We start from the raw sequence: 14,053 nt of genomic DNA, 5'->3' as shown, positions 1-14,053 counted from the left end.
ACTCACACCTCACCTTCCCAGGCGCTACCTCCACATCTCTAGGAATTTCTGCTGCAGCCAGGACCAGAGCAGCTCCTACAGTCTGCCACTATCACAGCCAGGCCCAGAGTAGCTCCACCATGGCCAGGCCAGCTGCTGGCTCCCAGGCTTTCCTGCTGCTATAGTGTTCTGTTCCTGCTACTATTGGGCTCTTTCCCTGTTTACCAATAGAAAGTACATTGTCTGTACGTGTGTAGAGAACACTTTTTCTAAATTTGGGGAAGATTTAAATCCTGTCATGTATTTCTAAAAACATTTTTAGATTATTCTGTTAAACCCCAGCTAAGTACGGCTACAGATTTAGATATATGCAGATTTAGATATATGCAGATGGGGGCTACACTTGAGAAACAGATATATAAAGGATGATAATGGCTGTATGGCATCTCCCAAGCAGGTAGGTTTCTTCCAATGCAAATATGTCCCAGATAATGAAGGTGAATAGTGCATTTGTGGTCTGTCCCAACCCTAACTGCTATACTATGCATTAGTATTGCCACAGGGAAAGCTGTGGTAGTAATTTCAGATCAGCATAATTAACCAATGCCACTAGGACCTAATGCAACACCATTGAATATCTGGATAGTATTTCATGTCATTGTACAACATATTGGGTTATATCATTGTGGGGCTTACCTTTGCTTTCTGTAGAACTGTTCCTTTCCCTGTGACCATTACAGATAATGGCCGGTTCTTCAAAGCCATTGCCGAATTCACTGGTGAGTTCTCTGTGCCATTCACAGGGTAGGCAATTTTTATCTGCATATACAGGACAAAGTAATAGATGTGGTTATTCAGCAGTCATACATTTCCCCAGCCACCTGTTGGAAATCAGAAAGCATTCCTTGCCCATCGTTCTGCACCTCTTATTGATAAATATGGCTTTACGGCATGCTTTCTTGACCGATCTGATTGGCCAGCGTTGGAACAAAAAAACCTCTGTTGGTACAATAACCACCTATAATGGCAAACGTGCTGGATAGTTTCATATCTGAGTAACAGAGATGTGTAAAGCATGAAGTCTAAATACAGCTGGAAAAAGTTGGAGTCTGATCATTAATGTGTTAAAGTAGCAGGGCAGTGTCAGAAATTTGCAGTTCTAGTATTTGATGAAATCTAAAAACAAGCTGTAGCCTCTGGTTTCTTATCTTTGTTAAGAATGGCTATGATCCAAGCTACAGACTGAGAAGTTGCATTTTTAAGATAACTCTGTGTAAGCAACTACAGAGAAAATGATAACGACCAGTCCCAGTTCCTTCTGCTGCTGCTTGACAAAGCCTGGCACCTACTTTGGAGCTTGCATTTTCCAGATGTGTGGTATCCACAGCTGTGCCTAGCGTGACAGGACCAGATTCTGCTTTCCTGAGGTTCTCCTTCACTTCAACAAGGCTCAGCTCCAAGTCTACACGCTGATCTTCTTTCTTTTTGCACTCCTCCTCAACTTCCTTCAGTTTTTGCTCCTTTATAGACAAAAGGCTCTTATCTGCCAAGGGAAGCACAAATGGAGGTTAAAGCCTTTTCAGTGACAGTCCATAGTATCCTCTGTTTTCCTGTCATCTGTTTTCCTGTCATCAGTTGTGTGTTTATGGGTGGGAGTGACATGACAAGGACAGAAGTTGAACTGTGCTCCTAGTGAGGAGCTAATACAACCAGAGATCAGTTCCCACTTCCCCCTTCTATCTTGTCTCACAGGTAAGGAACGGAGTAGACCTGCCATCCTTGGGGATGAGAAAAATAGAGATTCACTAACAGTTCTCTTTTCCACTATTAGATTAGTTTTCTAAACAGCTGTTCTCTGAACGGTTCTACTTACACTACCCCATTTCTATCCTCTTTAATGCCGCTATCCCTTTTGGAGTGTATGCCTTTCGTCAAGGCACTCCATCATTTTCACACACACAGAGAGAGTTTTTAAATCCCTCTCTCAAAAACTGTTTGCCAGTTGGTTCAAAACTGAGGTAGGAAGCACCTTGTACAGTGTGTGATTTAAGAAACTGATTACCACAGGCAATGTTTCTCTGGTGCTCATCATTTGCTTTAATGGATTTTGAAAGAATTAAGACAAATCCATAGAGGGTCACTCAATTGCAAAATGGATATTCCATGAACAGAGGTCACATACCTCTAAATACCAGGTACACAATACCATCAGGCCCTCATCATCATGGTTTGCTTATCAGTTCCCAGGGACATCTGGCTGGTCTCTTTTGGAAACAGAATGCTGACTAGCTGGAGATATTCCTAATTTAGCAAGGCAATGCTTGTATTGTCATGTACATCCCCCCACTGTACTGTGGATTTCTTAGTCTTCCCTTTGGAAAGGAGGTAACAAAACAAAGGAGGGTATCTGAGCTTGTCTACGAAATAAGCAGGGAAGCCCAAAGAAACTGCCTCATTTCACAGGCCAGTAGTAGGACTCAGAGAGAACTTTCACACATGCTGAATAATGCACTTTCAATGCACTTTAATGATCATTTGCAAGTATATATTGTCAGTTCACACAGTAAAATCATTTGATAGTGCCTAGAGAGTCACTCTTTTACTGATACTGCGAAAGCTCTGCACTGAGACCTCCATTACCTCTCAATCCTCAGTATTGGCATATCAGGCTAAACATTGGCTCTTGGGGCAACACGCTGAACAGAAGTGAGGGGCAATGAGCTTACCTGTGCAGCTTATCAGCATCTCTTTCAGCTCCCTTTTCTCTTTCCGAAGCTGTGCCAGCTGAGAGCGGATATCTTCTTTCTCCTTCTCCAGGCGCTCTTTTTCTTCTGAGTACCGCTTCACCTCAGCCTCTGTCCTGTTCTTGCCTAGTTTGGTTTCTACAGGTGCTACAAATATAATCACAAATCCAGAATCTGGTAATTCAGTCAAATATGTACACAGTATGCTGTTGTATACTAAAATCAGTCTATTAGCCCATCTTAGTACCATCTATTCTAGCTGGCAGCTACTAGTTGAGTCTCAGGCAGAAATAGGTATTTAGCAGCACCAGATAGCGGAAATCCTTTAACTGGAGATGCTAGGAATTAAACCTCTAAAATGTAGCCTTCAAGCATGGAGCTTCTTCCCACTTGATGGTAGCCAAAATACACTGCCACTTTATTTTAGGATGTGTTATACATGTAGTGATAAGAGACACAGTCTGTTCCATAAATTCCATCCTCATACAGTCCTTGGATAAATACATCTTCTAGTAGTGAGCAGACCCACCTGTATTAATGACCTTGGACTGGTCCATTTTCTCTTTGGGGACAGTCACAATGGTCGTGCTGTCCTTAATCTCAGGGCCACTCTGAGGAAAGGCAATTTGCTGCTGCTGTGTCTGGATTTTTACCATGGTTGTCCTTGGAGGCAGTAGCTCATCAATGTCTTGATGTCTCTATTAGGTGAGATAGCAAGAGAAAAGAATGCTTAACAGGTCACAAACATGGGGAATGGCTCAAAGGTAGTCTGTAGCCCTCTGGGCAGTACCTGATCTGGGATTTCCATTGACCTTCTGCTAAAATCTGCTTCTTTATGCATTGTGGATAAATCTTTGGCAGAGTCTGTTTGGTTCTTCATGAAAGCTCTTTGCAAGGAAGGAGAAATTGGAGGGGACATCTGAACATGCTTCTTGCCAGCACAATGAAGGAAGGATTTAACAGGAGTGAGGTCTAGGTAGACTCTGTCTTGTTCCCCTTCCCCTTTGCTTTCATTTGGGGTTGCTTCCTCCTGTGCAAGATTAAATGCATCCTCTTATAAGTAATTGCTCCACCAAGGAAGGAAAAAAGCACTCATCTGACAGTCAAGCAGGTGAAAATAAAACACTGTTGTATTAGGAATTAATATTTATATTACAAAAAGGCACTTATTGACAAAAGGCACTTGGTGACAAATGGATGGCTTCTACTACTGATTGAAATCCTTTCATTGTTACCTAAATAGAAACATTTCTGACACTTAAAAAAACCCAAAAAAGTAAACTCTTCTCTGGAAGGAAAACTAGCTTTCCCCAACACAAACTCCATTTTAATTGTAAGGGACATCATGAACTCTTTCCGCCAGGCCTAAGCAAGTCTTTTGCATAAGGATCCCTTCTCCCTATTATTTTGCACTTCCTTCCTTGTTGCAACATCATCTTTGATCATTTGTCATTTTGTCCATAGGAGTAATAATATTTTAGAAAGCGGCAAAGTACTTTGGTACTTGCCAGCACAAGGACCAAATCTCTACAATGGGTAATTATTCTGCTGAAAAGTCACAAGTAAGTCCTCCTGAATTCAGGGGCAGTCCTGGTGATTCTGGGACCCAGGGCAAAAGTCCAGGATGGGACCCCAGAATCACTGCCACACCCTGCTGCCCCCCCCCCCTCGCACTGGCTGCCCAAGTCAAGATGCGGAAGATGCAAGCAGTGGCAGGAGCCTGTTCTTCTCTATTTTGAGGGGAGAATGGGCAGTTGACAACTCCAGCACGGGGCCCAGGGGTAGCTACTCCTGTTACCCATTGGCAATGGCCATCACTGCATGAATTAAAGGAAACTTACTTCTCAGTAAGTGTGCAAAAGATCACAGATGCTATCAAAATATGAATAACCCAAATAACTGTGATGTGTTTGCAGCTGTTTTTAAAGTTGAACCTAGACCAGACTGTGGGTGAAGTGTACCAGTGGCCTTTAGTATTTATAGCGGGAGTGCTTTTTACTGTAAACTGCCCAAACCAGTTGATCAGACACTTTTTCTTAATTCAGCCCAAGGAAGGAGGCCATGTAATATTGAATCCAAAGGAATTCTCTGGCTACTGCATCTCTCCATCTCAATTAGGATATATTATAATCTCAGGAGGTTGATCTGATCTATATTACCAGAAGCATTAGGATAACTTATTCTTTCAACCACGATGCACTGGAAAACAGAACATCTTTCATTTCTACTACTTACCACTGATACCTCTGGAACATCCACATCATCATAGAGCTCCTCTTGTTCTCCTTTTCCCTTTGGCAGGTTATCAATATAGGTGTTGGGCTCGGAGTACTTCCTCTGCATTAAACTGGAAAGAATGACAGCAGATATGCCTTCAACGATGCTAGATGCCGAATGAGATAATAGCATAGTCTGAGGCCACACACCTCAGGCACCCTCTGCCACTGGAAGGTATAAGGCAGGATGGATCACTTAGTAGTGACCAGTCGCTCTCCTAGCAATTAAACGTATTCTAGCAATTAAACATAGCTCTTTCTCCTCTTCCACTGTGGATCTAATCACTTTCTTATTCTTTCCTTTCAAGCAACCACAGCAAGTTCTTTCCTCCTCCTCTTTCATATGAAGGAAGATGCATCACAAGATATTGCTCTAGACAGGAAAACAAAGCACCAGCACCCTGTCCCATCCATCTCTCATCCTCCCTATTAGTCATGCTCTATTGCAAAGGAATGGTATTGACACTTTCCCCCACATCGAATCTATTGTTTGCCTCTTCCAGGGAAAACATCCAAATAACTGCAGCAGGGCAAGTTATAATTTGGGGCAGTTGTCTGCTTCACAAAAAGAGCAGATGAAAGGTTTCCCCATATGAACACGCTGGTCCTGCTCAACACTGTCATTTTTGCACCAGCAACTATTTTGTGACTAGTAGCTGAAGGCTCTTAATAAAAATATTAAGTCATTCCCAGAACTATTGTCTGTTCACCCTTGGGCTAACTTAGAAGAACCTATTACACATTAACCAAACACCATAGGTATGCTGTGTGATGGAACAGGGACACTGGTAAGCCATACTCCTTCAAACTGAAGAAAGTACTTCCTTTGCCATATAATCATTCCCTGTAGAAGGCAAGACATTAACTGCTAAGTGGTCTTTAGCTTTTGTCAGCCATGAATAGGGTTACATATGCTCTGGATATCTAATTTTGAACTTAAGAAAAGAATCCAAACTCTGTTGAAAACAATTTAAGCCCTACTTTAATTCTTACAGAAATGCATGGGTTTTTCAAGTAAGTTTCATGAACACGTGAGAACATTATCTACTGAAAGCTTAGCCAGCCAAGGGAAGCTTTATGAGAAGTGTCCAGTGGTCAGATGATATAGTGTAATTTCCTATCACTGCCCCTTGAGTCTGATGCCACATTCTCCAAGCTCTGCCTACAATCATTACTAAAATATTCAAAATTCTGTGAAACTCCATACATAACAACCCAAACCACATGAGCTCTTAAAGCAAGCTTATTTTAGTATTTATTGATCTCCTCCATGGCTTAAAACAAAAGGAAACCATTTATAGAGAAATGCTTGGAATGGCTCTCCTGAATTATGTTCCCCTCCTTGAAGACCACCAAAACTACAAGTTGCATTTATTTCTGTATGAATTTTGATGGATAGCTTTCATTGCAATGTCTTTGAATTTGGCAGCTTTTAACATGCTTGGTTTATTTTTAAGGTTGATTATGTGCATTGGCTTTTAAAAAATTATGATCAACTTTGAGACAGCATAAATCATACAGTTTTTTAAAATATACAAAAATGAGCCTACCTTTGTAAGGTAAGTAATAATCATATCATGTAAGCTGGGGAGAATTTGGGACAGGGGGTGTTGAAACAAATGCTTCACAATAAAAGATTTCATACTGGTGAAGAAATTGCAAAACACAAAGCAAGCCTTCATATTTTTTTCACAATGCTCTTCTCCAGCCAACAATGGTCAAAAGAACACATGTATATATTGGCTGGACCCAATTCCTCCATGAAAATGTAATGCAAGAGGGTCTACATCCTGTTGATTTTGATTACTGCAGTTTCTTATGGTGCATTTTCATTCACATGGCCCTAATGTGGGGAGAGCTGCTGTTTATATATGAGCCATCCTGCTGTGTCTTTTTACTAGCAGTGGTAATCTTGCCATTCATCTTGTTTCCAACAAAAACTCTCATTTGTAGAAACAACAGAACTACTCAAAGTTCAACCTGCCACCACCATAACTTACAGGAATGAATTCTTTGCAGCGCTTACAATGCTGGACACCCTGTCAGCATCAACATAGTCATAGGTCAGTTCTTCAGGGTCTGTTTTCGAGCCAGATTCTGATAAAAGGAGGCCCAGCCAGTGGCCCATTTCTTCAGAAGACTTGGCCTGTGAAGCAACCAAAGAAGAAACCCATTGTTATAGCCACAGCTCGAATTTCCATGAGTCCTCAGATCTAGAAAACATGTTCCAGGATTTGTTGGAGCTCACCGGGATAACAACAACATGCGCAAAGGAAATCAAATTTAAGAAGTAATTAAGATCCCATGTGACAAAACATCTAAAAACAATTCATTCTTTTAAAGAGGTTTATATTAATGGCTGAATTTATTCCATGGCAATAGGTAGCTATTTGGTTGCCTGAAAAGATACACTTGTATCTTTTGTACCCTGCCTTGAAGTTCAGTTATACAATTCAATCAAAGGCTTGAGGTTTCATTTTTCACCAGTAGATGGAACCAGTTTAACTTCCTATTAATATTATACATGAAAAGAATTGTGATTAAAATGGTCAGAGTTGAAGAACTGCCCTGGAAGCAGTGGTGGGATTCAGCAGGTTCGCACCACTTCGGCAGAACCGGTTGTTAAAATGGTGCTTGTAAACAACCAGTTGTTTAATTATTTGAATCCCACCGGCAAAACCGGTTAATAAGTTATTTGAATCCCATCACTGCCTGTAAGTACCCTAAAAGATGCAAGAAAAACTACTAATCAGTTGCCTGGCCAACAATGGCAGAGTGACACTGTTTTGTGAATGGGAATTGTGCTTTTTGAAGCAGCTCTTCTGGTTCCATCAAACCTCAGCAATCTGCTAAACAAAACAGCCTTCAGAATGCCAGGCGGTCACTGCAAACCCATTGTTGGCTGCAAAAATTCCTCCTACTACAAAATGCAGGAAGTTTGCCACATTTTCCTCTTCCTACTCAGAGGAGCCAAGATTAGAGATAAAACAGAGAAAGTAAACAACAAGGCGAGGGAAAGTAATAGACATGAATGAGTCAGTTTTACATGGTCAGCTGCTGTAAAGCAAAGTTACACTGATATGTGCACCAGTTTTCAGTTTATGCGCCATTGTACTTGACTTGCTGAATCCAAATTTCAGGAAATACTTCATTTTCTAAGATTCTTATCAGAGAGTAAAGTCTCAGGCCCTTTCCGCACGGGCCAGTTAACTCATGATAATACCGGTAAAAAAACCATTTCAGGGGTGGGGTGGGGGACTTCGCATGGCTCCTACCCCTAAAGCAAGGCAGCCTCACATTTTCCCCCAAAATGGGTTATTTGAGAATCACGCTATTCGCGATTCTTTCATTTTAACACGTTTGGTAGCTGCTCATGAGTAAAAGGCTGTCCTGGGAAGCGCTTTTCTCAGATGCGCTTCCCGGTTTTTAAAGTCCCCACCTAGTGGCTGAATAGCCGTGTGGCATTGCAGGGATGACTTGCGGCAATGTGAGACATCAGCATGGCTGTGGGGGCCATGCCTGCCCTCCCTCGTGGCTGTGTTGAGTCCGTTCGGCATGGCTGCAATGAGTCCCTTTGAAAATCTTGCACCTCTGTGTGAAGGCCCACCGGCACCCCACATTGCCTCCGCAAGCTCCAGTCGCTGTCTGCATGGAGGCATGTGAACAGTGTAGGAGGGAGAGCGGGTTCCTTTATCCTGCCTGCAACCTGCTCTCTCTGTACCTCAGTTTACACAACCCTGATTACAACAGAACTAATTATTTCTGGCCCTGCTGAGCACCTAACCTGACTACTAAGATGGTAGTTATCATTATCAAGCACACTTGAACATTGAGGAGTGAAGTAGGGTAACTGACTTAGAAGGGAGTCTAAAGCCACCCAGATAGGTTCCAGACGCTACAATTCAGGATTGACCCTTCCAGTCTTGTGTGCTCTGGTATGGCACCCTGAGGAATGCTGTTGCTAACAATAAAATATAATGCTGTTTTTCAACCAAACATAAGTCAAACCTCTAATGTGGCCAGTTCTTCCCCGTTATGCAGGATACGAAAAGAGTAGAGATGGTCCGGGCTTGGCTCAGGGATAACGTTGCAGCCTATCAGGTTTAGAGGCTGTTGAACAGATTTGCTTCTGTTCTTGTCCTGGTAGAAATGCAGCTGCCCATCTTTAATGTAACACCACCGAGATCGCCACTGGCTGTTCACAAGTACATTCATGTATGCTGCAAACAAATATGGATTCTCTTAGATAACATATTCATTTCTAGTGGAACCTGAGCACAGATATAATGGCACTTTGTGTCATAGGGGCAGCTGACCTACACTAGCTGTTCTTAATGCAAAGACAGTTCCATGGACATAAGCATTTCTAGCACATGGTAGGTCGTGTCGCATACAAGATGTGACACGAGGCAGCCCCGGTTCAAATCTCACTTCTGCAACAAACTTTTTAGATAATGTCTGTCACAAACTATCCCCTCCCAGCCTCCGAATCTCATTTGCTTTATAGGGAGAACAAGTGCAAAACCTCAAGAAACTTGTGGGGAAGAGGTATTCCCTCCCCCACCCCCTATTTCTTTGCCTGTTATATTTTCTCCATGCTGCTACCTCTTCCTATCACTCTCTTCTCTTCCTACCCCCTACTTATGCCTGCCTACCCCATCACCTACCCCTTTCTGCCTGCCTACCCATCACTTTCTTTCTGCCCTCTACCTATCACTCTCTTTCAGTTCCCTACTATAGCACTCTCTCTTTCTGCCCATATATGGTCTCTCTCTCTCTCTCTCTCTCTCTCTCTCTCTCTCTCTCTCTCTCTGCCTCCTACTATAGCACTCTCATTTTTCTCTCTCTGTTCTCCTTCCCTAGGCTTCCCTCACATTACTGTTCTTGGCAGATTCGGCAGGCCTGTCAAGCCCCCCCTCCCCAGGGCAGGCACAAGGCCCCCCCAGGGCAGATTCGGCAGGCTTGTCAAGCCCCCCCCCCCCCCAGGGCAGGCACAAGCCCTCCCGGGCAGATTCAGCAGGCCTGTCAAGCCCCCCCCCCCCCCCACAACTGCCACTCTTAGCGGATTGTCTGGAGCAGCTTTGGGCCTGCCAAGGTTTCCACCCTGTTGCTGAAGCAACCACCAGACTCTGCCGCTGCCAGGAAACTCAAAGGTAATGTGTTGTCTACACATACAGACAATAATTTGGGGAAAATTTTGTAACATCTAATTTTTTTCTGCAAATCTAAGGAGTCCCCCAAGTTTGTAGAAAAATCTGTTTTCGGTAAGTGTACCCTGACCTTTGGATACCCACAGCTAGGAGCCACAGTATATAGATAATACTTGTCTACCCTACACGTCTCCTATAAGGATTACAGGGGGGTGTATGGAAAGCAGTTTGTACACTGGAAGTGCTGTAAGCAAACCCTTCTGTCACTTAAGTAACATTCTATGAAGACATTGAAGACATAAAAATAAATCATGGTTGTCTGAATAAATTTTGACTTCTAAACAGATTGAGAAAGAAACAGATTCTGGGCTCTTGTTAAAGCTTTTCATTGTCCTTATTAGAACCCTTCTCATTCAAAGTCAGAGTCCCTGACCTTTCATGCTTAGGAAAGGCAAGCAGAACAATCTTCTTCCCAGCACTCTGGACATCCCTTCATGATGGGCTGCCTCCTAGATCAACCACTCAGCCAGCCTCTTCTGCTGGTTGCTGGGATTATCACAAATAGTGGCATAAGGATTTTTTCCTGGATTACTTACTACAAGTATCCAATGATCTTTCTGGACCATCCAATGAGGATGATTTCTTTCTCCCAAGGTTCATCAAGTTGCTCAGCTTTAATCCAGATGTGCCTTTCTTCTTCACTAAACAAAATAAAGAAGAACCCTGAGTCATATACCTAATCATTCAAATGAACATCCAACACAACCTTCATTGTGTATGGAACACCCTATTTGTGCCAGAGTCCACTATGCATGGTGAGTTGTAAAAGCCACAGATCACCTACAAGTTTATAGTGCAGTATAAGAATATATAAAGTCAGGAACTTTTTCATGGCTGGAATAAATTCTAAAAAAAGGTGACATCCTGAAAAATATCCCACATGCAGGTACTTGTTGAATGAAAACTGGCTACCTGCATGTTCTAAGACAAGTTATGTTATGAGCACCCCTGTAATTACCTCAGGAATTAAGAATATGAATGAATGCCTCAGCTTATCTGGTCCAGTGCCATTAGATGTACCACAGACAACACTTTTAAGGGGCAGCCATGTGATAGGTGGATGGCTTTCAGCTCGTTCCCTAGAACTAAATTCAGGCGGAATCAGAGGTGGGATTCAGGGGGTTCCGAAGGTTCTGTAGAACCTGTTGTTAAAATTTAAAATATCACCTTTTTAATACTTAAAATATTTTAATACTTAAAATAAAAAAGTGATATTAAAAATATTTTTAAAATACTTCTTAACAGTCATTATTTGAATCCTACAACCATCGGTACCTGTTGTTAAAATGTTTGAATCCCACCGCTGGGCGGAATAACTGCTAATATGTTTTTCTTTCATTCTCAGGGTAAAATCATCTGCTTGTATGACCCTTGCCCGTCTTGTCTGCTTAAATCTGGGGTGGGGGTGGGTGTCTAGCAGAAGGATGTGCGAGAGATTAAATATGCCTTTCTGAGAGAGGGGGTGGTCATTTCTGCTTTGAAGTGGTCAGTGGTGCATCCACTTCTAAAAAAGCCTACACTGGACCAAGGAGATTTGAATAACTGCCATTCAGTCTCTTTGATGAAAATCATTGAACACATGGGGGTGGGCCAACTTCAGGGATTCTTGAATGAAGCAGATTGTTATATGTTAGTCATAGGGCTGGGGGTTTATTTTGAAGTTAACTGCATGGTTGGAGTGCCTTATGATTTTAAATTTGGATTTTTTTAATATGTCATAATTTATTGCACTTGTAATTTTGTAATTTTATTATATGTTGGAAACTGCTCTGAGCACATTGTGCTGGGGGGAGAACAGGGTAAAAATCAATCAAACCAATAAACACATTAAAAAGATAAACAAAAAGATAAATTGTTGGGATCCATTCCATTGTGATTTCAGGCTTCGTTAAGGGACTGAAATGATGTTGATTGCCCAAGTGGATGACATGTGCTGGAGGATGGACACAAGGAATGAGATCCTGTTAATTCTTACAGACCTCTCAGCAACTTTCAATGCTACTGATCATGGTATCCTTCCGGACAGCCTGTAAGGGTTGGAACTGGGAGGCTTCATATGTGGCTAAATAGTTTCACTATATATTATTTCAAAATAGTTGCAAAAGAAAATGAACACAGTGCAGAAGCACTAGCCAGCTCAGTACTATCTATGTAAACTGTAAAATTAAATATGATTAGACAGACGTTTTCTACTTCCTCCTCCCTCTTCTCCTAATTCAATTATCATGTAAGCATGTTGTTACCATCTTTAGTTTCTTGCAGCTCTGGATGACTATCAATGCTGCCTCCATTTTCTGATGTTACTGAATATCTCTCGGATGACTCCACCTGCAGGCAGGAAGCAGGAATAAAATCCACAGCACCAAAGATGCATTAGCAACAAACTATTGGCAGAAATACAGATCTCCACAACACAAGCTACATTTTACATTTGCCAAGATTAGTGCAGGAGAAGTTGGAAGGGGACCTGTATGAATGCTGGCTGAAATGACGGTACAGAAGAAAGTGGGGAAATCAAACACATATCCTTAATACAAGAAACCAATTAAAAAACCAATCTCACAGAAACTGTGCTTGACCTGTGAATATAGATGGTCAGCCTCATCCAAACGGGAGGCGATGGGCCATGAGCCAATGTAGCGCCGCCCTGCCACTCCTATAGAGGCTTCCCGGTGGTGTGGGGAGGCTCACAAAGTGCAAAAGTCTTCCTGCCACTGAGAAGCCTCTATGGGCCACAATGGACATACGCCACATAAAAGGGTGATTTAAGCCTGATCTGTGGCCCACCATGTAACACCGGCAAAGGCTGGAAAAAAACCAACTAACATTGGCTCCTCTCCTGACTACATCCCCGGCCCGCCCAAGCTATGCCAATGACAGGGACCCTGGGACACTGACTGGTGTGATATTCAGCATGGCATTCCAGCACTAGGGAAGGGGTGTGGTGGTCACACCCTTTTGCCAGGGTAACGGTCCTAGGAAAGGCGAATCCATCCGCACAGTGACACACCACTCCCAAGAGTGGATTTGCATTAATTTGCATATTTAATTAATGTGCATATGAAATGCTCACCATAACTTGAAAACATAGACCTTGGAGATCAGGAACGTAGCCCCTTCCCCCTGCTTTTAGCAGACCTAGTCCTGCCTTGGACTATCTTTTCAAGTTATTGTTGAAATGCTCACCATAACTTGAATAGATAGTTCAAAGCAGGATAGGGTTTGCTAAAAGCAGCCAGATGTCCCTGATCTGCAGGGAGGCCCAACTTTGCACGCTCTGCAGGTGGTCCCCCTGCAGCAGAAATGGGCGGGTTCCTGGGGGGCGCCCGGAGGAGGCTTTGTCTCTGGGCACCATTTGGACCCGGTATTCCTCTGGTCCAGTGAAACTTTCTTTTGACTGATGCAATGAGCAACATTTACTGTGGGCAGAGAAAGATTCCTGAACTCCTGAAGTGATTTAATTCATTTTATGAAATTGACAGGAAAAAGTCTTAACATTATGACTTTCCTGTATAAACCTTGCTCACAAGTTACAGACAATGTATTTACAATTCAGGTATAGTGTACACTTGATTTTTTGTCCTATACATGTGCAGAGTAATTTTCATGTGACATTAACAAGTGATTTAAATCCCACAATTATCCAAATATTGGTTCCTGGTTCATCTGTAAAGTGAACATGCATTGGCTCTTTCTTACAAGTAGGTATACAAACATACATGAAGGTTGTACACAGTGGTGGGATTCAAATAATTATCAACCCGTTTTGGTGGTGGGATTCAAATAATTTAACAACTGGTTGTTTACAAGCACCATTTTAACAACCAGTTCTGCTGAAGTGATG

At 42.4% G+C, this 14,053-nt stretch overlaps 1 protein-coding gene across 1 annotated transcript in view; it reads right to left on the bottom strand.

Moving 5' to 3' along the window:
• AFAP1L2 (actin filament associated protein 1 like 2) overlaps positions 1–14,053 on the bottom strand; it is a 97,710-nt gene that overhangs the window by 5,514 nt on the left and 78,143 nt on the right. Inside the window, exons 9-18 of the mRNA XM_048505820.1 lie at positions 12,453–12,537; positions 10,746–10,850; positions 9,008–9,219; positions 7,000–7,145; positions 4,959–5,070; positions 3,514–3,753; positions 3,253–3,421; positions 2,706–2,870; positions 1,329–1,522; positions 676–798 (exon numbers count right to left, since the gene is read on the bottom strand). Of these exons, the coding sequence (XP_048361777.1) occupies positions 676–798; positions 1,329–1,522; positions 2,706–2,870; positions 3,253–3,421; positions 3,514–3,753; positions 4,959–5,070; positions 7,000–7,145; positions 9,008–9,219; positions 10,746–10,850; positions 12,453–12,537 (1,551 nt within the window). The remainder of the gene's footprint in view (positions 1–675; positions 799–1,328; positions 1,523–2,705; positions 2,871–3,252; positions 3,422–3,513; positions 3,754–4,958; positions 5,071–6,999; positions 7,146–9,007; positions 9,220–10,745; positions 10,851–12,452; positions 12,538–14,053) is intronic.

Source organism: Sphaerodactylus townsendi, linkage group LG08 (assembly GCF_021028975.2).
Source record: "Sphaerodactylus townsendi isolate TG3544 linkage group LG08, MPM_Stown_v2.3, whole genome shotgun sequence".
NCBI classification, from domain to species: domain Eukaryota; kingdom Metazoa; phylum Chordata; class Lepidosauria; order Squamata; family Sphaerodactylidae; genus Sphaerodactylus; species Sphaerodactylus townsendi.
Note: the sequence above shows the minus strand (reverse complement) of the source record. Positions and strands in the feature narration are given on the sequence as shown.